The 24,061-nt window shown below is 37.1% G+C and overlaps 4 protein-coding genes across 5 annotated transcripts; 2 read left to right on the top strand and 2 right to left on the bottom strand.

Annotated features, from left to right (window-relative positions):
* Positions 1-1,749: 1,749 nt before the first annotated feature.
* Positions 1,750-7,704, bottom strand: MFP2 (multifunctional protein 2). The gene is given in 19 exon segments (XM_008224993.3): positions 1,750-2,122; positions 2,537-2,675; positions 2,759-2,907; positions 3,026-3,147; positions 3,313-3,434; positions 3,548-3,802; positions 3,885-4,048; positions 4,144-4,244; positions 4,247-4,264; positions 4,477-4,651; positions 5,270-5,356; positions 5,440-5,742; positions 5,861-5,916; positions 6,436-6,517; positions 6,595-6,662; positions 6,750-6,803; positions 6,894-6,962; positions 7,049-7,120; positions 7,330-7,704. Coding segments are annotated over 19 exon segments (2,175 nt in total). The 5' UTR covers positions 7,433-7,704; the 3' UTR covers positions 1,750-2,086.
* A 1,241-nt stretch (positions 7,705-8,945) lies between these two features.
* On the top strand, positions 8,946-16,086 carry LOC103323052 (fanconi anemia group I-like protein). Of its 2 annotated transcripts, XM_016791963.2 has the most exons (13): positions 8,950-10,149; positions 10,433-10,514; positions 10,634-10,825; positions 11,222-11,286; positions 11,363-11,522; positions 11,910-12,155; positions 12,234-12,350; positions 12,527-12,718; positions 12,897-12,978; positions 13,494-14,419; positions 14,524-15,025; positions 15,106-15,296; positions 15,416-16,086. In XM_016791963.2, exons 1-13 carry the CDS (start codon positions 9,125-9,127, stop codon positions 15,866-15,868), a joined length of 4,233 nt encoding a protein of 1,410 aa, XP_016647449.2. In that variant the 5' UTR covers positions 8,950-9,124; the 3' UTR covers positions 15,869-16,086. The 2 variants fall into 2 exon arrangements, with proteins under 2 accessions (XP_088900441.1, XP_016647449.2); XM_089044315.1 differs by lacking the exon at positions 15,416-16,086 and having other exon boundaries at positions 8,946-10,149; positions 15,143-15,295.
* Positions 16,087-16,532: 446 nt separating this feature from the next.
* Positions 16,533-19,191, top strand: LOC103323035 (Dynein light chain type 1 family protein). The gene is made up of 3 exons (XM_008224994.2): positions 16,533-16,964; positions 17,108-17,213; positions 18,891-19,191. The coding sequence occupies exons 1-3, from the start codon at positions 16,794-16,796 to the stop codon at positions 18,971-18,973; spliced, it is 360 nt and encodes a 119-aa protein (XP_008223216.1). The 5' UTR covers positions 16,533-16,793; the 3' UTR covers positions 18,974-19,191.
* A 3,020-nt stretch (positions 19,192-22,211) lies between these two features.
* On the bottom strand, positions 22,212-23,283 carry LOC103323036 (DUF581 family protein, putative (DUF581)). Its single transcript, XM_008224995.3, has 2 exons — positions 22,902-23,283; positions 22,212-22,697 (listed from the first exon to the last, which is right to left on the bottom strand). Exons 1-2 carry the CDS (start codon positions 23,168-23,170, stop codon positions 22,499-22,501), a joined length of 468 nt encoding a protein of 155 aa, XP_008223217.1. The 5' UTR covers positions 23,171-23,283; the 3' UTR covers positions 22,212-22,498.
* Positions 23,284-24,061: the final 778 nt, after the last annotated feature.

Raw genomic sequence — 24,061 nt, 5'->3', positions numbered from 1 at the left:
TTTTTTTATTTCTCTTTTGTTGTTTTGTTGTTTTGGTGGAATATTGTTTTAGAACCTTTTTATTGAGAGAGAAAATAACATATTAAATTCAAACACACTATCCGATGCTAGGACTCGAACTCAAAACCTATACTAGATGAGCAATTTATTTTGATTTAAATTAATTTATCGAACCTCAAATTGTGGGAATAGTTTGGTGTAATGCGGACAAAAATGGACAGGAACATCTTCGAAAGCAAAAGATTTGGAGATCTGATATTTTCGTAGTATAATATAGCAGCGACAACACAAATGACTAGTATAAAGAGCAAACTATATATTATGAAGACTTTCGTGTTTTAATATTGTACTAACATGCGTACACTCATCACTTCATTCTTCTTCTTTATCAACGTCATCATTTTATCAATTATAAATTATGAAATATACAAGTTTCTAAAGCTTCATGCTAGGGTTTTTTTTTTTTTTTCCTTCTTTCTCTGTAAGCAGAAGGAAGGAAAAATACAAAGAACATGGTTTGCAAGCGTTTTAACCCAGATAGTGAAGGAAAGACAAAAGGGTTGGGATTTCAATCCCATCCCAATGTATCAATTTGTCAAACGAAAAGAGAGAGGAAAAAAATATTTATTATTTTTGTCAAAATAAAATTTTGTTTTCTTTTATTGGATGACATTTGCTAAAGTAAGACATTCAAGATGATTATTATCTAATAATATAGAAATTTATCCATCAAAAATTGGTTTTTGGTTGTCTTTTAAGAAAAGTAGAAGATGTCAACATGGTATAGTCCAGTAAAAAAACGTATTGACTTGCAGAGGTCTGAGCCAACCTCCATAGATTATAGTTGTGTATGTTTGTGAGAAATTCTCCTCATAGTTTAAACTATCACTTGTACTAAAAAAGAAAATAAAGTAGAAAATAAAATAAAATGGGAAACAAGATATTTAGAATGTGTGAGGAAGCTCAAAAGATGCCCCACAATAATCATCTTACTTTTCTATCATACTGTAGAGTACCGTATATAAACGCGCAAATGATGATATGTGCAGTTTCGCTTAAATTTAGAATGGTTGAGATTTAATGTTCACCACAGAATAAATAAAGATAGAAGTGCGGACGCATCTTGCATATGAAACGGTGAGGTTGTGAATCACGTGGCTCTTGAGTCTTGACTGGTAGATGAACCCTCATGTCGTGTCGCATTTTGATAATCAATTAAAGTTAATTAATTCCCCAAAGTTTACGGAAAAAAGGGTTTACAATTTATATTATATCACCTGTTACTGATTTCCCATGTCCCTACAAGAAAGATAGGGACATCACGATGTGAGGGTTCAGGTGCTTACTGGAAGGTCTGAAGATGATCATACTATCCGACCAATAGAATTTTAACGATTATGGTTTAACAAGTTAAGGGGTCAACCATAAGAACAACGTTATGATTAGTCCGCGCACACGAAAATATAGTCAGTAAGTCATTCACAAACAAATAAGGTAATTGTCTCGATTGACTGTCAACTGACTAACATTCGCGTGCGCGCCTCGAATGACTGCCGACTGACCGTAGCATTCGGGTACGTGCATGGGCTGTGACACAGCTCTAAAATCATAAATCAGCAGGCCGATGGATTACAAGGAACCTGTAGCCATATACTCTTTACAGTAGGATGACGAAAAGAAAGAGAGTATATCTGCCATATAATCTTCAGCTGGCAAATATATTATTAAAATTAATTTAAAACAACGAGGTATATAAATATATATATTTATTTATTTATTTATATATCCATCAGTTGTTACACATACAGAGGGAAAATTACCCTTTCTAGGAAAAATCCCATATGAACTATATATGAAAATGTGAAGTATTATCATCCAAACTTCTCTTATAAAAAAAATTATTATTATCCAAGTTATCACTTGTTACATATCCTCACATTCCCATATGTTCTTATCTCCTCGTGTACATTTTTATTTATACCTAAACCTTATTTGTTGCTGAGCCATCTTCAACATGGAAAAGAAAATAGTATTTTGGGCTAATGAAAATTAGAACCAAGAACTCCAAAGCAATGGGAAAACTTTCTTATAACCGAGAATTTGCTTGCTTCGACGGAGCACTCTGCAAGGAAGCAGTGGAAGGCACTGTTAGACAAGAAACAGATACCAAATATACAATAACCGGTACTCTTAATTTATACTAGCCCACAACCCACGATTGTTACTGAGTTCATGAAGCATGAGATAACATTTAATTGTACAATTTTTCACGTGTTAAGAGGCTTTTTGCAGAAATGATATTCCAAGAATGTTTACAGGAAAAAGGAAATGTATAGGAATATAAGCCTCTTGCTTTTTGAGTGAGCTAAGCCCTTCACTGGCCTGTAAGTTGCGACAAACTTCAGATTTGTAACATTGTTCAACAGGAAATCGACGAAACTAACAGCCAAGAAATACTAAAACAATTTTCATGATGAAACACCAAGTTTCAGATATACACTGCAAGATAAACATAACACAGTTTCAAATTTCTCACCAGAGAAGCCCCCTTTGCAGCTCTTTCAGCCAAATAGGCACAAGGCTTGAAAAATTCACCATAAATATTTGACCATTCCTCCAATCTTGAATATATGTATTTGGATCCAAGTAAATCAGCCCAGAACAAGATTCCTCCCCTGATCAGAAATGCCCAAACAAGTTATTGGTGCATTTTATGGCGTTTATGAAGGAATTCCCAACAAAATATATAAATACAAACCTGTAAGGTGGGAAACCCATGCCCATGACTGCAGCAATGTCAAGGTCAGCAGCTTTTACAGCAATACCTTCAGCAAGCACTCGACAGGCCTCATTCACAACAGGGAAAAATATCATCTCCACAATGTCCTTTTCTGATAGCTTCAATAGCTATTGTTCAGATGGCACAAACATGAGTCAGATTCATAGTTTTTATACTTCAGATACTGTCATCCAACTTGAAGTAGCACAAGAGGGAGGGAGAGAGAGAGAGAGAGAGAGAGAGAACCTTAGAATCTATTGAAACACCAGAAATGCTCCTTGACTTCTCAATATATTTTTTCAATTCAGGATCTGGGCTAGCTTTGCGTTTATCACCATAAGTATAGAACCCTTTTCGAGTACTTTCACCTAAAACAGTATAAAACCATATCATGAGATTATTTTTTATCTTTATTTTTTATTTTTTGTTAAGAGAGAAAATGAGAAATACATACTCATCTGTGCTGAAGTTTAACAGAAGTTGGTAAATAAATATTTTTACTAGCCAAGTATGCTTCAACGACAAATTATTACCTGCTCTTCCATCCTCCTGCATCAGAGGGATAATCATTGATTTATATGTCCTCTCAGGAAAATTCTCAATAAATTGCATGCCAGTTGCAATAGCGACACCAAAGCCAACCAGATCAGCCAATCTGCATGAATAAATAAAATATAAAAGTCAGTTCAGTGGAAAACAACAGTGTTTAAAGGTGGGGAAAAACAAAGGAACCACCAAGTCATAATTTTTCATAAAAGTACTATTGACCTGAATGGGCCCATAGGCATTCCAAACTTGGTGATTACTCTATCAATCTGATAGACGTCAGCACCATGTTCAACAAGCAAAAGACCAGCTTGTGTATAAGGAAAGAACATTCTGTTTACAGCAAATCCTGTGCAGTTTCCGACAACAACTGGGGTTTTCTTTATCTTTTTCCCAACTTCTAGCAAATCAACAACAACTTGGGGAGACGTCTGATTAGTACGAACAATTTCCAAAAGTGGCATGACATGCGCGGGACTGCATGGAGAGCACAAATTAGTTATCAAGTTACCAATTTGAGGAAGATAAACAAGGGAAAACGTACACTTTATAATATTACCTAAAGAAATGGGCGCCAATAATCCGATCATGAGACTTCGTCTTCTCTCCAATGAGGTTCAAATCGATTGTGGAAGTATTACTTGCAAGTATGCAGTGTTGTGGGCAATATTTTTCAAGATCCGCAAAAATTTGTTGCTTTAGAGAAACCTTCTCAATAACCGCCTGCTCCAAGCATAGAAGATGAATATTTCAGACCTTTTCCCCTGGTTTTCAAGCAACATAAGGGTGAACCAAAAACAACATGCTTTGCGAACTACCTCTATGACAATGTCCACATCTTTAAAGCTTTCATAATCCAGGACACCCTTGAGAAGAGAGATGGTCTTTTCAAACTTTTCTTGAGTCATTTTTCCTTTTTGACACGGCTCTGTAGATTGGCTGGACCACAACATTGACAACTTATAGTAGACTTGCATTACAAAAACTTAACAAAGAGCCGTCATTATAATTTATAACACAGGAACTAAGACAACTAGTATATATAATTTATTATAAAATATTAGAAGGATAAAGCTTTTAGAAGAAAATATGAACTGAACATAAAATACTAAAGTAGAAGCTCTAATCTTAAAAAGGACTTCAAGCCTCACCTCTGACTCTACCAATCCCAGCCTGCAAGAACTTATCATTTACTTCTTTCAGGATCACTGGATAACTACTAAGAATCAATGCTGTAGCTATTCCAGACCCCATTAATCCTCCACCAATGACAGCAACCTTAGTTACTCGTCTAGGCACCAAACCACGATCAGTCACCCCAGGTACCTATATATGATTATGAGAGGACAAGTATTAAGAAGTAATATTAAAGAAAAGGTGGTTAATATTGGTAAGGCTGAATTTAAGTTCGCAACTTAGAGAGTGTAATAGTGTTACTCTTATCCAAGAATAATCGGTTGTAGCAATGGAGCAGTATCCATTTTTATATTATTAATATACCAAGATTTTTAGATTAATTACAGGACTGAAAAGCTTATATACATTATAATAGATTTTTGTGCAAACAGAATATGTTCGTTCTATTAACAATGTGATTCCAAAGCTCAGTTCAGATTTTAAAGGCATGCCTATGCTTGTGAATTTTCAACCCACGCCAGTTAAATTTCAGTCACCAGGGTATGGCAGTTTAACAAGAACAGCTCAAAACTTCTTTAAACTTCCATTGAAAAGCAACTAAATGATAACGTATAGACAAAAGTTCCTCCAGTTCAGTATCATGCAATCATTCTGCTTCAATAGGAATCAAATCTGGTTGAATTGATAAAGTATATGTCATTTTAAACTAACAGTATAATATAATTAATGTCAGTGATCTAATTTAAAAATGCTATTGCAAGACGTGTTAAATTTTAGAGATGAATAAATAAAAGTTATGCGTGAAACCTTTGATGTTCCACGTTGAGCAAAGAAGATATGGATCAAGCTTTTGGAAATGTCAGAATGCAGAAGTACTTGAAAAGCCTCAGCCTCCTGCAAAATTCAGAAACAATGTCTCATAATTGCACGTCAATAATTTTGGCAAGGCCAAAGAGAATATTGAAACAGATAAAAACCTTCCAAAGTCCAGACCGGCCACCAGAGGCTATACCCTCTTCAACAACATCAATGCAAACCAATGGGTGTTTGAGATTTGGAGCCTGCTTCCTGACTTGAGCTCTTGCAAATTTAAGCATTTCCCTAGCTTCTCCAAGGGGCTCTAACTTGTCAGTCTTGTGAAGAGTAACAACCCATGGTCTTCTACGCTCCAAGATATCCAAGGCCCACTGGCGTGCAGTGCTAACCAACTGATCAGGTGAAACAATAGCATCGACAAGGCCTAAATCACAAGCCTCTTGCCCTTTTACTGGTTTTGATGTCTATAAGGCATGCACAAAGGGGAATCGGGGAGGTAATGTGATCAGTATTAATCAAGTTAGCATGTCAAAACTATATAAGTTATTAAGATGTTGAGAAATGACCAAATAAACAACAGACCAGCATCATCTCAAGTGCCTTTGCGATTCCCACAAGACGTGGAAGCCGTTGAGTCCCTGAGAAAATTCAGGATCATGTGATTGCAATCTAAAAAATGCAAGGAACATCAAGTCAACAATGCCAATATGCCATATACATTCTGATATGATCATGGGACTATTTTTTCTCTTTTCGTGGCTAATAGATGAGCTACAGAAGAGGGGATGGCCTCGACTGCCAAACCAGGTGAAGGAAGTATTTGATACTAGGTCTTAGTAAAGTTTATTGAAAATTAAACAGTTCTTGAGTTGAAGCCTTCAATATGATGGAATTTCAAGATAATATCTCAACACATTTTGATAGCGCCATTTTCAACTCAAATTTGCAGTGAAAACATAATGTTAGAATTTTAGGGAGATATTAAGAGTAGAAAATGGTAAGCTAGGTCAAGTAAAGATGTGGTAGGCATGAACATCAACCGAAAAGTTAAATATTACTCAAGACTCAAGAGTGTTAAGCATTTTAGTTCCTCATTTTCTCAACCATAACAGCCACTACCAACTATAAATAATATTTCTTAATCAATTTAGCCATACCTCCGAATCCAGGAATAAGTCCAAGCTGTAGTTCGGGCAGGCCTAATTGTGCATTAGGAGTTGATATTCGGGAATTGCACACCTAACACGAGAACATCAAAATTTCATCAAACAAAATCCAGTATTAAAACTTCAGTCAAAAACAATATCAACACATACCATTGCAACCTCCAATCCTCCCCCAAGTGCAAGGCCATCAATGGCAGCAACTGAAGGTTTACTAGTACCTGGGAAATTAAGCAATCCATCACAGGTCAATTCAACGTACTCTTGATTAGAAAGAAAAAAAAGAAGAAAACAAAACAGATATATACCTTCAAAAATGTCAGTGATGACTTCCACAGACATAAAACCAGGCTTTGACTCGTCTGTAAAAAAATAATAAGAACAACTTCACTGAATATGTAGTAATGCATTATTTTTACTAGAATATGAAAAGCATGGAAAAGCAAACATACCCTTCTGTCCCCCTTGGAGTCCACCAAAAGCAGTAATATCAAAGCCACCAGAAAATTTGCCTTTTGCACCTGTTCCCCAATAACACAAGACATCAATTAGCTTCATTTCTCAACCAACCCAGCTGTTAAAAACTAAGAACCAATTGCACACTTACCCGTAATAACAATTGCCTTCACCTCATTTCTGCGCAAAGCCTCTTCAAAATTGTCCTTCAAGCTGTATAATACTGAAAGAGAGAGAGGCCGTTTTGGGTTATTGCCAAATTGCCAATAGAGTTAACTGAATCAAATCATGGATCAACGAGCAATTATTTCAGCTAAAAAAACCCAGTAAGAATTCAAACATATACAAAATATCAGTCTAAAACGCACCAAATAATTGAAAGGGTGTGATGGGTAAAATTGGAGAAAAAAAAAGAAAAGAAAAGAAAAATACCATCAAAAGAGAGGGAATTGACAGGAGGGTTGATGATCGTGATGAGAGCCACGCCATCTGCTCCTACTTCCAAAACGGTACGACCCTTTCCTCTGCTACCCATTTGCTAGTTTGCTCTGCTCTGCTTGTTTCTCTCTGGTTCTCAATTTGAACAGGCGCTGTTCCTTCTTTAATGGAAGTTTGATGGGTTCGTTTGGTTGGCGTTTTAATTGTTGTGAGTGACCGATTGTTTCAGAGTGACGTTGGAAAGGTTTGTAAGGAAACTGAATTTGGCAAGATCTGCAGTGTAACGGATGAGCAAGCGACGCTCTACTTTTACTCGCACTTCTGGGGAGGGAGTGACCACGCTCTACTTTTACTCGCGTTTATGAATAGAAAAAATAATAATAATAAAAAGGTTGGTAATCAACCGGAACGGGTCGTTGCGTGACACGCATATTTCTTGCAGTGGTGGCGGGGTCTGTACACACTTTTTCTTGAAGGTTTCAGTATCAGAAGGCCACGTCAGACGTCTAAAAGCCCAATCCATATATTATCGTAATTACGCGATTATTGTGCTGGCGTCTCCTGATTGGCTGCTACTTCGGTGACCCATTCGCGGGGGAGCGTGGAGTAATATTCCCTGGAAGATAAACGGATCAGATCACTCATACCAAGTTTCACGAATTACGATGTCGTCGTCGTTTTCATACTTTGTAGATAGAAGAAAGACAGCGTGCCCAAATCAAATTCGGCAACCTTCGTGCTAGCTGCACTCCAGTTTGGGACACGCGTCGTATACAGAAGCAAAAGGAGGGTGAAGATGGCCAAGTGACTCACACGTGCTCAAAGTTATTTGGGCTTTTTTATTTTCAATTTTAATCTTGCATTTTTGATCTGAATTGAAATACTTCATTGATGACATTTGAGCTAGTCTACATGTCACTACTGTCTAAGTAGAGAATATAATGTCATGAATTGGTAATTATAACTATTTTGCATGTAAAAGAATTTTGCGACAATCAACTGAATAAATCAAAACTGTGTTTGGGTGTCGTCGTTTTCTTTCTATACTAGTATACTTTCAGTGCTCAAAATTATCATTAATGTTCGCAAAATTGAATGTTTTTAGGGTAAACTTAAAAACTTAGAAAGAAAATTGAATTGATCAAATACAAATTTATAAATAAACCCAATCCTAGACATGTATTTATAAAAAAATCCAAGACTATTTAAACATAGAAACACACCCAAAATCAACCCCAAAGTCAACTTTTTGGGTGTGTTTATAAATGAGTTTTGAGTGTGTGTAATGATGGGTTTTGGGTGTGTTTATAAAGTGTTTTGGGTGTTGGGTTTTTTTATAATTTCAACCTTCATTTTGGGTGTTTTAGTGAAACTCCCTATGATTTTATTTTCAATGCATGTCACCAAGAGTTCACTTTGGTTCGCAATGTATTCAAAAAACTTTGTGAATCCAAGCGTAAAAAAAAATGATTTCTAAAACTTTTAAATTCTCCCCAACCAAAATAAATAAATAAATAAATTATCTAACCAAAAATATATATATATATATATATCAATTTAAAAACGCTTGAGAAAAAAGGTACGATAACCGAGTGTTAATAAGCGCTTAATAAATTTAAAAAACCCCTGCCAAAATTCCGCACGAAACTCTTCCCGCGCAACAGAGAAACATGACCCTACTGTAGTGTCCACAGCAAGCTTCCCTCAACCGCTCGCCACCACCACCATCAAATTTGCGGCGACTGAGAAATTAAACAGACTGAGAATTTCAGAGAAAACCCGAGCAACCATGAGCCCAACTACAACCACAGCCCCAAGGGAACCGCCGCAACCTCTATCAGACGCCGATATCATACGATTGGCCCAATCCTGCTCACCAATCCCCTCCTTCCTCCTCACCACCTCGTCCCACCAAACCCTCCTCTCCTACCTCACTTCTCGCTCTCAATCCTCTTCGCCGTCGAAGCCAGTCTCCGATTACACTCTCTCTCTCCTCTCCCTCATCTCTCTATCTCCCCAAACCCACTCTCTCTCTACCCTTCTCTCCTCCGTCCTCCTCTCCTACACCCACCTCTTCACCTCCTTCAGAATCCCACACGACCCAAACTCCCTCAAGACCATCCAGTTCTTCCACACCCTCTTACCCTACGTACCCACCACCGAACTTCCCCAAATACTCGAACCCATTGTGTCATTTTTGCCCCAAATCGTCGACTCCGAGAATGCCCAGATCCTCGATCTCCTTCCCCGCTGCTTCAACTTGATTCGCAATGCCGAGGGGATTGAAGGTGGTGGGCATTTTGTCAATTCGGTGATTGATAAGATTCTGGGGATCAATTGGTCCAAATGGTTGGTGATCAAGATGGTTTCAATTGTCCGGGACTTTCCGGTTCTCGATAAAACGAGGGCTCGAGAGTTTGTCGAAAAGGTGTTCATGGGAATGTCTAGCTTAGACTTGCAGGACTTGCCGTCGCTAGTGTACCAGTTGCTGGTTTTGGGGTCCAAAGGGTTTGTTAAGAGGGAGGTGATTGAAGGGATTGTGACGTTTTTTGGGTCGAAAATGGGATCCAAGGCGAGCTCCATAGTTAGGCAAGTTGAAGGGACTGTGTTGCTTCACGTGAACTTTGCAGTGAAGCAGGACCCTTCACTGGGACAAGAGGTGATGGGGCTTGTGAGATCCGATCTCAGAGCTTTCAATCATTTTACCGTTGCTGTTTTGTTGTCGGTTTCCAGGGTTCGGAAGTTCGGCGACAGCTCGATGGGGGCTTTGAAAATAGCTCTGCTTACCACGTACCGGGATTACAAGTTTGTCAAGTGAGTTGATGCCTTGTCAGTTTTGTTATTTGTTTAGTTTTCTTTGAAGTTGTGGTTGTGAATGCTTACTATGAATAAGTAATATGGATAAATTGTCTCAGGAAGTGTCACATTCGTTCATGTTCAGCACAATATGTATATAGGTCCCCTTCTCTTCTTACAGAAAACATAAATATAATTTTTTTTTATTTTTAAATGTTGTTCTCCTTAGTTAGGTAATTATTTGGAAACTTTTCTTTCCTTCTTTGGGGACTGAATTTGCAAAGTCGTTCTTATCTTGCAGAGATTGTAAGTGGATACCTGATGACATGAGGGAAGAATACCTGCAGAATGTCAAAGTAGTGGAGAAGGCCATGTTAAGAGCTGTAATTGCCTTTTGTCTGTTACCTTTTATATGTAGACATCTGTTCTTTCAAGTTTAGTTATGCAATTCATCTGTTCTTTCAAGTTTAGTTATGCAATTCACTCTTTCATTGAAATTTAGGTTAATGAGAGCAACTATGGAAAGGAACATATGGTGCCCAGCATTTTGGAGTTTTCTTTTTCATTGCTAGAGTCAGTGGAAGGGGGAAATCATAAAGAGCCCTGCACTTCAAGTGGTTTGTTAGGCATTGAGGAGCTTGCTATTCAGATGCTGAAAGCTCTATTCGAAGCCCATGATATGGCAAGGAATGAGGTCAGTACAGCCGTTTGAATATGGAATCACATTACTAACTTTTGGAAAGTGCTCAGTTATGATTTTGTAGTTGGAGAGGGGGAAATAATAATATACGTGTATGAATGTTATTTACAATGACATATCTTCATCTGTTGACTTGGCCTTTCTTTGTTGTAGAGTTGTGCAACAGCCACACATGTTTAGTTATAGGATTTTTAATGATTTTAAACATATCAGTGTATGAAAGTGGGTCTGAAAAAGTATCTGACAAGTGTCTTTTCTCATATAAAAAAATCAATTTCAATAAAAACCCATGTAATTGGAAAGCAGGGCAAATTATGTTTAACCAGTTCACGTCGTCCTCTAACCATCCACAATTTACAACATTAGTTGATTGATTTCAATGTTTTATAGATTATCGAGCGGTGCAAATTTCGCATCCTTTCTTTAAAGCCAGAGCAGAGCATGGCAATCATAAGGTAATCGAAGTGACCTGCTTAACAATGATGATTATACTATGTTTTGTGTTAAGGTTTAATTATTGTTTATGTGCAGACTGCTTGGTAATCTTGTTCAGAGTTATCCGTATCCCATGTTAGAACATGTTTCCCGTATGAAGGAATTGTTAGATTATTTCACTTTCATGCATGGCAAAGTTGCTGCGGAAGTTGTTTCTGTTTTATTGCCTCTCATCAAGTTCAGCCGTGATCTTCAGGTAGTCAATGTTCCATTGCCTATTATGTCAAAATTATACATTTATACTTGTGAATTGTGATACAATGTTCTTAAGCTCTAGTGAAAAGCTTCTGTTTTTTCTATTTATAATTTATTTATAATTACCTGGAATGTGCACATAATCCACAGTTTTTTTAACATTGAAAAGTTCTAGAAACAATATGTATATTCATGGGTGTCCATTGGATTTTAAGTGAGATGATGTATGACAGCCAGGAAAGGAAATTTGAATTTTGGGGTATGAAGTACCGAATCACTCTGATACAGTCATGTTTTGCGCACAAAGTATGTTATTATAGGAGTGAAATTTTTTGTTGAAGTTGTTAATAAACAAAGTATATTTATTTTCTTGTTTAATTCAATGCAGGATTACACAATTTTGGTAATGCGTAAGGCAATGTTTAGACGAGAAGATGCAGTTCGTCTGGCAGCAACTTCTGCTGTTATTGATCTGATTGTTGCAGAAAAACAATCCAAGAGAGATGACCCATTATCTTTTCAAGAGTCATCTAGCCAAGCTAGTAGCAGCCAGCAATCTGAGATACGCTACAGCATGGGGGGAGGCCTCTTTCAAGAGCTTAGTGGTTTGCTACAGAGATGTCTTTATCAGCAGGTTTTGTGTTCATCTTGATAATGTTATTCTCTTTTAGTTTGAAGAATGCCTATGAATATAATTGGGTCATGGTTTTAGGCAAATGTCAAGGAAGTCCTGTATCATGGACTTGTGAAGCTTGTGCTGGTGGACCCGTCAAGTGGGAGGGCTGTCTTTGATTTTCTGTTGCCTCACTTCCTCCAGTTCTTTAAGGAGGTAAATGCAGATGCTTGTGATTGCTTGTTTTAAGAAGCTTTATGTTGTTTCTGAATTCCAAGTTTTGATCCATTTTTAGGAATCAACATAGCTTATCATGTCAAATTTCATGAGAAGAAACTGAAACCTTGCTTAATCTAAATTCCACGGTTAACATCGAAGCACTATGTTGGCAGGATGAAGACATTCAACTACAAATTAACTGCTGCGTCAAATCAGAGAGTGGCAAGGCTTATATTGAAGAGCCTTTACATTGTCTTCTATCTTGTATCTCTTGGATGCTACTTCTACAACCTCATGGTAAAACTGAGCAAGCCTTGGAATCGTCATGGGCATGTTTAGGTTTCTCCCTTTCACAAGAAAACGAGGTATCTGATTGCTCGTAGTAATGAACAAAACTCATGACGCTATAGATAACATATGGTTTCTGGTTTCTTTCTTGTTCTTATTTATTTATTTGATACAATATGATTTCTTGTTTTGATGTAAAAAAATAAGATAATTTATATATTTTTTCTTACAATCTCAATATGAAACCACTGACAGGCAGGAAGAAATTCGTCTGTTGACTCCTTCCATACTGCTTTTTTGAAGATACGGAAGTCTCTGAGAAATCAGAAATTGGAAGGTTTGCAGAAATACTTTATTAACCTATGCCATATCTTCCCTCCCTTGTTTTCTCTTGAGGTTGTGTGAAGTATCATTAGTCTATCTTTTTCAAATTTGGGGGTATGCATACTTTGTAATGTTTCAAAAGACTGGTTTTTGGGGAATTTGCGCTTGGTGAAACATTAAGCAAAAAGAAACGAAAAGTTTATTGTGCTTTGTTAGACACATATTCTGTATCCTAGCTGAGTTCTTTAAATTTTCTCTTATTTATCCGGATGGTTTTGAAGTGAAAATTAAAAGGAGATTAACTGAAGCATTAGTTTACCTCTATTTGATTATGTGGTATTGGAGAAAGAATAAGGTCTCTCTTCAACACCCAGGCTGATTTTTTTTTTAATTAAAAATAATAATATTTTGAGTCAGAGTGGAAACTACTTAAGTCCCTTAAGAAGGGGTGAACTAAGCATTAATTGATCATTCCTATTTAAGGGGCAGATCCTCCTTAACAGTTAGTTTATTTTTGTGTCAGATCAGGCATCTTTGGTCAAACTCAGGATCCAGGATCTGCATCTGTTGAAGAGGACAAAAGAAAATGCTGCGCTTTGGTTTTATCAGGAATTATTGAAGTAGTCTTGAATTCTATTGCTACTGAGTTGGAAAAAGCAACAGACAGAAAGAAATTGGATCTGGAAAAGGAGCTTATTGAGTTTGTTGACCTTCATGATTCATTGGATAAGGATACAGGTTTCTCCAGGCAGAGTACAGTTATCAGAAGAGGAAATCCTCGCACTTCCGCTCATGATGTACCAAACAACATGGAGTCAGGCCACTCAAAAGTGACACAAGGACGAATTTCTTTCTTTGCAACTTCGAGTATATATCAGATATTGCAAACAGTATTGAAACTACTCAACACTGATAATCCTAATCACGTTGCAGCTTCCCAAAACCATAGCCAGCTTACTTCCAAGACATCAAAATGCTGCTCTAAGATGATTTGTTTTGTCTTGAATGCGTCCCTTAGTCATATAAAATCTTCCTCTGTTCTGCAAAATGACGATCCATTGAGAACTTTGATCTATGGAGAAATTAAAGTGTTAGGCCCCCCCTTGTTGAAATTGATATTTTTGCTTACATCAGGGCCAAAGATGGTGTCAAATCAAAACAAAACAGAAGCTAAGGGAAAGAAAGATGTTCAAGAACAAAAGGAACATCTTCATCTAGCCTTGATTTGCTTGAAGGAATTGATAATGATTTGCTCACGGACTTCACACTTGACTGGTTTGCTTGAAGATATGGTTTCAATCTCCACTTTTCAGCATGCTGGTTCGGATAATGAAAGTGAAACAATCTCCATAATCGAAGATCAACATACAAGAAGCAAAGAACTGTTCATTGTAAAAACATTGAAGCCTCTATTTTCTGAGCTTCGTGCGCTTTCATTTTTTAGTGAAGTTGAGGTAACCAGCATCTATGACCTTGCTGATTTATGTCTTCCTTTTTTTTTAATTTTCCTTCTAAAAGAGATTTTTCGATTTCTCAAAAGAACTACTTTTTCTTTCAGACTATTTGTGACATGATATTGATCATTGGGGGCAAATTGCCAAGCAAATTAAGTAACTCCCATGGAGCTTGGGCTATTAGCGTTTGCAAGAGCAATGAAATATTAAACTCAAAGTTTGCTAAAAGTGTTGTGACACTGGCTTTATGCTTATGCTCACCTCCAAATGATTTAATAATATGTCAAGATATGGCTGGAGCGCTGTTAAAGGTTATTGGATCAGAGGGAAATGTCCCAGTGAAGGTGTCTGAAGTGTACCCCCTCGTAAACCATCTGACAAGTCCCACAATAAATTCTTGTATCCTGCACATAATTGAAGCAGTTATAGTTGATATGGATTGGGCCATCAAAAAGTTGAAGACATTCTCTTTAGTCTCTCAAAAAAGCATTCATCTTAGTCAGAACATCGAGCAATCTCCGGTGTTGGCACTTGAGGAAAATCTTTACACTAGGGCAGAAGCAGTGGTGAAAGTACTATCATCCTTTGCTTCAATGAGCCTCAACGGTACGTGTGCAGTTTGTACTAAGAAATGAAATTAAAGTAGGTCACTCCTGTTTATGCATTTTTGCTTTGAAATTGTGCAGATACTCAAGCTGAGTTTTTGCTGCGATTTTGTGCAAGGTTTTACAAGCATTTAGCTCAAATGTCAAAGCTTAGGATTGCTCCTAAAGGTTGCAAACAGATTTTTCCTAGCCTTAAGTTTCAGAAGCTTGTGGAGGTAACCTGCAAGCAGCTCACGAATCCTCTATATGACTTTGTGGCAATTATGCAAGGGGTATGATAATAGTTCCCAGGGCCTTTTTTTCCCATTATCTCATTGCACTATCAAATGTTTGCTCAATTGTAAAGGTTTACCTGATGATGGTGTTCCATTTCATCATACTTGTGTTGCAGAAACATCAAGAAAATGCTAATACAAAGGGAATGATCAACAAAATAAAGAGGGAGAACAGATGCATCCCGGAACTGATATTTCAAATAGAAGATTATGAAAAGTATCTCATCCAGCTTAGCAAAGTGTGCAAAGTAAATTTATTAAGGCACGCGAAGCGTAGTACTGCGCGGGATTTCAGAATAATCCCAAACAACATTAACAGGGAAGAAGATCCTCCAGGTCAAGAACCAAACCAGGACAATTCCAATGCAGTTGAAAATGAGTCAGGTGAGGATCTTGGTGACAATGAAAGAGATGATGATGGGTCAGAGCATATTTTATCACCAGAAGACAATAGTCCTCTGGTTGCAGGGGACTCTGGCTCTGATAATGAAGATGGAGATGGCCTTCCTAGTGCCAAGAGGTTGAAGAGAAGCAACAGAGTTGTGCAGGACTCTGATGATGAAGCCTAAAACAAAATGGATGGAGCTGATAAATGGTATATACACTATTAGTAATTATGTTATACAGGAAATTCATAGTTGTCAGTTGGCCATCTTTCAATTTTGATACTTATGTTTTCGGCCAACTCAGTTTTGATATTTTGCCTACTACTTTGATAGAATTTTAAGCAAAAGTAGTGATTTGCTTGTTACAAATTAGTGATCTTTATGCTCTCATTTTAATTTCTCATACTGTTCATAAATGTATAAAGAATAGTGACTTTAAATTAGTCTAATTAGAATTCGAATTTGAGTGCAAAGAAGTGGACTCCTGGTATGACTAACTCGCCTAATCCATGTATTCACTCAAAAGAGGCCTAATGGTATGTACCATTTGAATGATGAGTTGGAGCTGAAAGTACAAAAGGGTAGAAACACAGCCATCATTACACAAAAAATGAAATTATTAAATTTGGTTGGACGTCCAAAAGGATTTAAATTCCAGAAAGGGGCAAAACGACACCGTCACGTCCCATTCACACAACTTACCTAGCCGTAAAACTCGTTGATCTTCAGGCATATCATGGATCGGGGAACGATTTTCCTGTTTCCGTACGCGGTAAAAACCCACCAAACTCAAAACGCAGTAAAAAAGAAAAAGAAAAGAAAGAGCCCCTAACCCAACAAAGTAAAAGAAGGCATCTCCATAATTTCACACTTTCATTCCACTCATTACAGTCAGAGTCAGTCACAGGCTCGCAGAGAGAGAGAGAGAGAGAGAGAGCAGAGAAAGGGTGGATGTGGAGGGTGTTCTTCTTCTCTCTGCTGAAAAGAACAAGTCTCGTCCTGCTTTTGCAAGCAAACCTCTGATTTATTACCAAATCAGAACCAGACACAGTCAGACTTTCTCTCACTTTTGAAAGCAAAGCAAAGCGCAGAAGAAAAAGAGCACAAAATGAGTGAAGACGCCAAGAGAAGTGTCCCCGGAGCTCTGTCGGCAAAGCCTAATTCCGATGACCGGAAACCCTCGCCGGCGGTCACCACAGCCACCGGCAAGCGTGTCATCATCAAGAGCGCCGACATGTTCCAGGATATGCAGAAGGAGGCTGTCGACATCGCCATCGGCGTTAGCTCCTCTCTTTCTCTCTATATCTTGTTTTTTTTTTATTATTATTATTTTTTAAATTTCTCATTAAGAATCTTTGGGTTTAATTTACAAATGGGTTTTTTTGGGAAAACGAAAGTATTGAATTTCTGGGTTTTATTCAGGCATTTGAGAAGCACAGCGTCGAGAAGGACGTTGCGGAGTATATTAAGAAGGAGTTCGATAAGAGGCATGGACCCACTTGGCATTGCATCGTCGGTCGTAATTTTGGTAACCCGTTCAATTTCTCTCTTCCCTTTTCTGGGTATTCTTTTGCTTTATTCTTATTAGGGTGTTTTGTTTTAACATTTCAGAATTTTGGGTGATAATGAACAAATCTAATGCATGGTTTTGTGCTTTTAGTTGCTATTGGGTTTTTTCTAGTTTGATCAGGATTGGTTGTGCTGTTTGAAATGAAATAGATTTAAAACATTGTAGCTCTCTCAGATTAAGAAATTCTCAGTAGAATGGCTGAAAAACTTTGATAATATGTGTTACTTTTTTTGTTGATATGGAAGGGTACTTAAACTCGAGAGTGGAAAACCTGATGACCAATGTTTATTCTTCAATGGATCCTGATTTTGGAGGGATCTTTGTTATTATTCTTTCTTCAACCTTTAGAAAATTAGATATTCAGCTGCGGTTGAATGGTTGAAAGGGTTTTGTAAGTAATAGAAAATTGGGGATTCAGTCTTGTATATAATCTCTATGCAATCTAAATCATGTTTGTCAATGATTGAAATTAAGTTGTCGGTTTGGCTTGCTCATTGGTTGTGTACTTGATGTTCTAGGTTGAGCCTAATATGCTATGGCTAGATCAATGTCTTATTGATGCCTTAGGAGGAGGCACATAACTAAATGTGCTTGGGGTTTGGCTTCTGTACTTTGTAGGTGGTTATCTGGAAAAAGGTTTAGGAGAGATGTTTGAGTAGTTCACTTAACACAGCTTGGGTTGAGAAAAATTTATTCATAGCCCATCCATCAAAAAAGTTTGTGCTTGTGATGTATTACGAGGCAAGAGGCAGCCCATCGAGGCGTCGATTTGCTTACAGTGAATGTACGTGTATGCCATATTGTTTTGCTCTACTTCTGCATATGGCATGATATTTGATTCATGTAAATTCTATGTGTTTTCCTCTGTTTACATTTGCACATGCAATGGTTTGAGATTGGTGTAGAATTCAAAATCAGTCCTCGGTTTTAACAAAGTGTCCGTATTTCCTGTTTAGTAGTATTAGTTTGTACCAATTCTATTGAGAGGAAACAGTTTCTGGGATTCCCATGGAGAACCAGAGTGTCATTTTGTTTAGTTTCTATTCAACCAAGTTGTCAGCTTCATGTAGTTGTAATAAAAACACGAGGCACCACCTAGGTTGAATGGTTCGTCATTGTCATGTGAATCTCCTATTTTCTTCCACAAGTACCCTTTTGGTTAATTATGAATCTCACAAGCATTGACATTGCTGCTTCAGAGTTCAGAGTGTTCACACTTACATTTGGTTGTTGGGTCTAACGTAGCTGCGACCTTTTCTTTTCAACGTATTCCTGACATATGCATGGAATAGCCTGTGTAGCAGGCAAAGGCTTGTGTATAATGCCTTCGATGATCTTTGATATGGCATCCAGCTTCTGTTGAAACAAGGACTACCAAGGGCAATTGCTGCTAATTTTTCGTGCTCCATTCAGAATGCAATATATAGAAATTGTCTGTAATTTGGGATTTTCGGAATCCCTTTTGTTTTCCTTGCTTAATTTGAATCCAGAGATTATATCATTTAACATAGAGTTGTTTTTATCTTTCTTCCTTAGTAGTAATCTTTAGATTGTTCTTTGTATACCAAATTACAAAAAATTTGTAACATAGAATAAGAATCGTTCACAATTATGATTTCGTGTTTCTTTGTGCAGGTTCATATGTGACTCATGAAACAAACCACTTTGTTTACTTCTACTTGGATCAGAAAGCAGTTTTGCTATTTAAATCCGGTTGAACACGGTTGTCATGTTGGCAAAGATGGAGATGAAAAGAATGACGAGCCTGAAATTGTGATGCCATAAGTTGCACCTGTATGTATTAGTTGAAATCTGCTAGCTTGCAAACCGCTTGCTTAACATTTTCGTGTGCTTAACTTGTATATCTAATATCACTTCTACGGGCTGTGAACCTTGGATATGAATTTCAGTCTTTCAAATGAATTGTTTCTCTAAACTTGGCTCTTTATCAGAAAGCTCTCATTTTTCTTTGTTGGGTGAAGTGAAAATATGGAACTTGTATGGGGACTTCTGAACTTCACATCACAGTAACTTAATTTGTACCATTCTCTTCTGGTTTAGAAGAATGGTTTTTACTACGAACTCACCAAACATCAGAAAAGTTGCTACTTTTTCTTTTCCTTGATTGGATGTAGACATGAATTTAAAACCTAATGGTTTATCTAACTCTAATTATTGATTCAATTTCATGCTGTGAACTGATTATTTTCCTACTGAACAAACAAGGAACAAGGAAAGCTATACTATTTCAATGAACGTACAAAATCAAGGGGAGATACTCTTACTGGTTTAAGAATGATTGAATTAGTGGTGGTAAATTACACATAGTTTATTAGCTAGTTAATAGCATATATTCCTTTGAAGTCAAGCAACAAACCTTTGCCATGAAGCCCATGGCTAAGCTAAAGTCCAATAGTTTCAAATAGGTTTAAAATTTCAGTTGCCTTTAAATAAAGTCACTCCCAGCCAACATAAGAATCTCCTCTCTTTTTTCGGACGCATGGACTTAGTCAAGTTGGTTAGAGCGGATATGCTCTCCGCTTGCACCTGAGTTTAAATCTCCCTCCATCTAGTTTAGATTAGATTAAATTAAGAATCTCTTCTTTGAGTAATATGATTAGATTGAAATCTCTTTTAAACAACTAATAGATAAACTAGCACTTTCAATTCAATAGGCTTTTGGGGGGGCAACTATTGATAATTATTCTTTTTTAATGAAGGAAACGAATCTTGCATGGCAACTCCACTCAGAGCTAGCTCACTCTTCAATCGGCTATATCTGTCTGCCCAAGAATCTTTATAATTTTTTGGCAATTCTAATCCAAGAATTTTTATCATGTCTAGCCGCCGGCAAGTTGATCGGCTCGAATGATGCAAGTCTAATGTTTATTTGGGAACAGAATCAAGAAGATTATTATATTTAATCTCTTTTACAAAAAGTTTGTAGAATTCTATATATTGAGTTTGGCTACTCTGTCATATTTTATATAAACTTCTACAGAAGCCTTTCATTTTCTCTCTGTCAATGTCAAGTCTGCGAAAATCAGAATTCACAGTGGTCTTGAAGCTATTGAAAATGGTTTTCCTCTGGCAGCAGCAAGGTTAAAGACCTAAAATTGCAGTGTCGTTTTGCAGGGAGGGCTTATTGAAAATATATAGGAGGGAGGGAGGGCATAAAGACAAATAAGTGGCAAATCCTATTTATTCCAATTAGCATTTCCCAAATTCCAATCTCTCTTTCCTTCTTGTAGTGCTCTTTCTAGGGTTCCAAGTTCCTACTTTCAAGACTGCATGAGCAGATAAAAAAGCATACAGATTCCATTCCGAGGTCCTAATTCCTGTGCTTGTTTTTTTTAATCCATGTTCATTCACAGAAGAAAAGTAAAAGAAATATAAAAAGAGATTCACACCCACTATTTTACCCAAATGATTGATTCGTACCAGAAACCCTTTTCCTTGTTTTGTATCTTTCTTTATGGAACTGTTTCCCAATGTCAATTTGTGTAGACATGATGTTTCAACTTCCCATCATGCATGCATCTAGCTTGCCTCACCTAAACCACCATACAAAAATTACTCGAGTGCTTGCAGATGAAGCCATGGCAGCACTATATATCATTGGATTGTGCAGGAAAAATTATTGTATCCTTTCTCCCATAATATGCACGTAAAGTTCATTATTATGCGACCTGATCTGCCTTGGTATGGTAGGTACCACGTGTATTGTTCGATGAAAGTTACATATAATTGATACATATAAAAGACAAAATATTTTCCTTAATACGACACTGATAAATGCTAATAAAATATTGTCCATTTACGTCGTTAGAGGAAAGTTACATATAATCAGTGCATACGAAACTTTACCTAAGCCAACTGATTACAATAAACTTTTCCTTAATGCAACACCGATAAATGGTAACAATCAACTTTTTTTCTAAATTGTCAGAGAAGAGTTACATATAATCGAAACATACATAATCTTCCCCTAATACAATACCGACAACAATCCACTTTTTTTATACATCGTCGGAGATAAGTTACTTATAATTGACACATGCAAACCCTTCCTCTAATGCGACATAAATAAATGATAAAATTTTCTTCTACATTGTCAGAGAAAAATTACTAATATTCGATGCAAACAAAATTTTTCTCGAATGCGACACTAAGAAAACAATATATTTTTTATTCTGCATCGTCAGAGAAAAATTACGTCTAACCGGTGCGTTCAAAACAGTTCCCGTAATGCGACATGGATCAACGGTGACAGTCAGCATTCCTTGGCAAAAAATTTGCAACCGCTGTGATATTTATCCTTGGATGTTTTCTACTTGATGAAACATTTTACCTTCTCTTTGTTTGGCTTTTCCTTCCCCATTTCTTTTAATGATCAAAGAACCCAAGACCATCCACCGTCCTTGGCAAATTATTGGACAGCCTATCTTTGTCAAATGTAAGAATGGGAACCCATGAAATTAAAACGGTAGCTAAAGGATCAAAATCAGACTCATTTCAAGCACTAAATGTATTGTATTCAATGTTGCAAATTGCAATCAAATCAAGAGGGGCTTAGATTTAAGATGCATAAAAAGGGAGGGCCTATAAATTAAACCAGATAATTGCAAGGGGTTGAAAGAAATATATTCAATCTCATTGTTCCTTCCTTGGTGGCAGTAATCTTTTTTTCTTATTGGGACCATGACATTGTTCTCCAAGTACTAATTCTGCACTATGCTGTCCACCAATATATACTATTGTCCCCTCACTCAGTGCGCAATTTAGACATTCCCTCTACGATTCCACTAAAAATGCGCATCGGATCAGAAAAAGAAACAACAGAGATTTTCCATTGTTGTCATCGTGTCAAAGAAAAGAACACAAGTAAAAAGTTAACCTTCATGCTCCATCTCATGAGCAGTATTACCACACTCAAAAAATTTATAAAATCATCAATGCACAATAACAAAATGCCATTAATGCCCTCTTAACTGTCACAAAATCCCTCCACTGTCCTCAATGGTTTCTGCTCTAAACAATGGCGGAGCAACCAAAACCGTGGGCTATTACAGATAAAATGTTTGGGGGCAAAACAGGTTGGATCCTTTTGGCCTCTTGGCAGGAAGCACCCAAAAAGACAGGACAAAGAACATCATAGTCATTTCGAAGTAAACCAAAGGGTAAAACTGAAAATACAACTCAAAGAAACCAATTCTTGGTTTCCAACTGGTTCTCTCTCAGTCTCAGTAGGCAAAACCACTGCCTCGGTTTCTGGTTCCTTTCCTTTGATTGGAGGCAGCAGATGAAGAAGAAGATGATGAGGAAGCGGAAGTAGGTTTCATGGCAGCCATTGAACACTGCTTCTCTTGGCGAAGACTCTCTTCCTCGTCCATGAAAATCTGTCTGTACCTGCACTCCACGCTGCAGAAGCCCCTATCACCCCTGCATTTTCAAAACCAAATGAAAAAAACCCAAATCAAGATCTTCACTTTTTTCTCCAATACCGCCATGCAATGATGCAAAACCAAAAACAACATCTGGGTTTTTTAAGAAACGGTAAAATCGGAGGTGGATTGTGCTTATTTTAACAAAAAAAGTGTGGTTTTTTGTATTTATTTATTTATTTTTGGTTGTGGGCAGACTTACTTGTACATGTAGATGTCTTTGCCAGGCAAGAGTTTCTGTCTGCACAAAAAACATTGGTCAAGAAAAGTTGGGGCCAAGAAGGGTGTCTGTGGAGAAAAGAGAAGATTTTTGTGGCTTTGTGAAGGGTTTGAAGGAGAAGGCAAAAAAGAAGAAGAAGATGAAGGCTTGTTGGTGACAACCATGGTGGTTTTGTTAATCACTTGTGGGATATTTTTGCCCACACCACCACTTCCCTTTTGACCTTCCAATACTATGCTAAGTCCTACCATATCTCATTCTCTATGTGTGCCTGCTTCAACACACACACACAAAAACACTCTTTGAACCTCTTTCTCTGTAAATTTGGTGATGGGAGAAAGGGAGAGAGGCTTCTGGAGGATGAAAAATTTGAGGAAAATAAATAGAGCAGAAAGACAAGAGATTGGTGGGTCCCCTAACAGCTATGGAGCAGTAACAAGGACGATTAGCGTAGCCATTGATTTGACTCCTTGTGCTGGTTAACTGCCACATACCCCCTTCTCTAGTTCCCAATTCTTTTTTTTTTTTTTGTCCATTCTTTTTTTGGTGGTTTTTTTTTCTTTTCTCTTGGGCTATTTTTGTTTTTGTTTTGTCTGCTTATGTTTACGTTTTAAATGTGATTGCTTGCATAAAACTCGTCTCATAATTATTATTATTATGGTCAGAAGTGAAAACGAAAAAACAAAAAAACCCAGTCGCATTCGAACAAAAGCCAGAAATGGGTCATGTGATCAGTTGCTCTATTCTGTGGAGGGTTGCATGGGTTGTATGATTTATACATGAACTGAAGACTGACAGAAAAGCATGCTTTGCTTTTGTCTATATGCCTAATTGCCAAAACACACTAACAACAAACCTTTGAGTTTATTACACACCTTCTAATAATTTTGTGTGCTATATTCTACAAATTCTTTCTTGGTTTCTTCTGTCTTTTTTCATAACGAAAGGAAGATTATTGTTTACTTAATTCATTAATCTATATTAATGCCCTAATAGATTATGGTAAACATTGTTGGTGAGGATGATTGGACATTCTTTTGAAAGTTCTATCTCAACCCACCCTGGGTTTTTTTCAATTTATTTTCCTTTTTCTTGACCAATGGAAGTACAAATTTCTAACCCAATCCGAACCCACTAACAGA

Source organism: Prunus mume, linkage group LG2 (assembly GCF_029339155.1).
Source record: "Prunus mume cultivar Tortuosa linkage group LG2, ASM2933915v1, whole genome shotgun sequence".
NCBI classification, from domain to species: domain Eukaryota; kingdom Viridiplantae; phylum Streptophyta; class Magnoliopsida; order Rosales; family Rosaceae; genus Prunus; species Prunus mume.
This window is presented reverse-complemented; position numbering and strand designations above follow the sequence as displayed.

What these genes read in the sequence shown, in the direction of transcription:
- LOC103323052 (XM_016791963.2), top strand. Translation starts at nt 9,125, where the DNA reads ATGAGCCCAACTACAACCACAGCCCCAAGGGAACCGCCGCAACCTCTA. An exon ending in AGTTCAGCCGTGATCTTCAG is followed by an intron (nt 11,523 to 11,909) that starts GTAGTCAATGTT and finishes AATTCAATGCAG; the next exon opens with GATTACACAATTTTGGTAAT. An exon ending in TTGTGGCAATTATGCAAGGG is followed by an intron (nt 15,297 to 15,415) that starts GTATGATAATAG and finishes CTTGTGTTGCAG; the next exon opens with AAACATCAAGAAAATGCTAA.
- LOC103323035 (XM_008224994.2), top strand. Translation starts at nt 16,794, where the DNA reads ATGAGTGAAGACGCCAAGAGAAGTGTCCCCGGAGCTCTGTCGGCAAAG. An exon ending in CTGTCGACATCGCCATCGGC is followed by an intron (nt 16,965 to 17,107) that starts GTTAGCTCCTCT and finishes GGTTTTATTCAG; the next exon opens with GCATTTGAGAAGCACAGCGT. An exon ending in CATCGTCGGTCGTAATTTTG is followed by an intron (nt 17,214 to 18,890) that starts GTAACCCGTTCA and finishes TTCTTTGTGCAG; the next exon opens with GTTCATATGTGACTCATGAA.
- LOC103323036 (XM_008224995.3), bottom strand. Translation starts at nt 23,170, where the DNA reads ATGGTAGGACTTAGCATAGTATTGGAAGGTCAAAAGGGAAGTGGTGGT. An exon ending in AAAGACATCTACATGTACAA is followed by an intron (nt 22,698 to 22,901) that starts GTAAGTCTGCCC and finishes TTGAAAATGCAG; the next exon opens with GGGTGATAGGGGCTTCTGCA.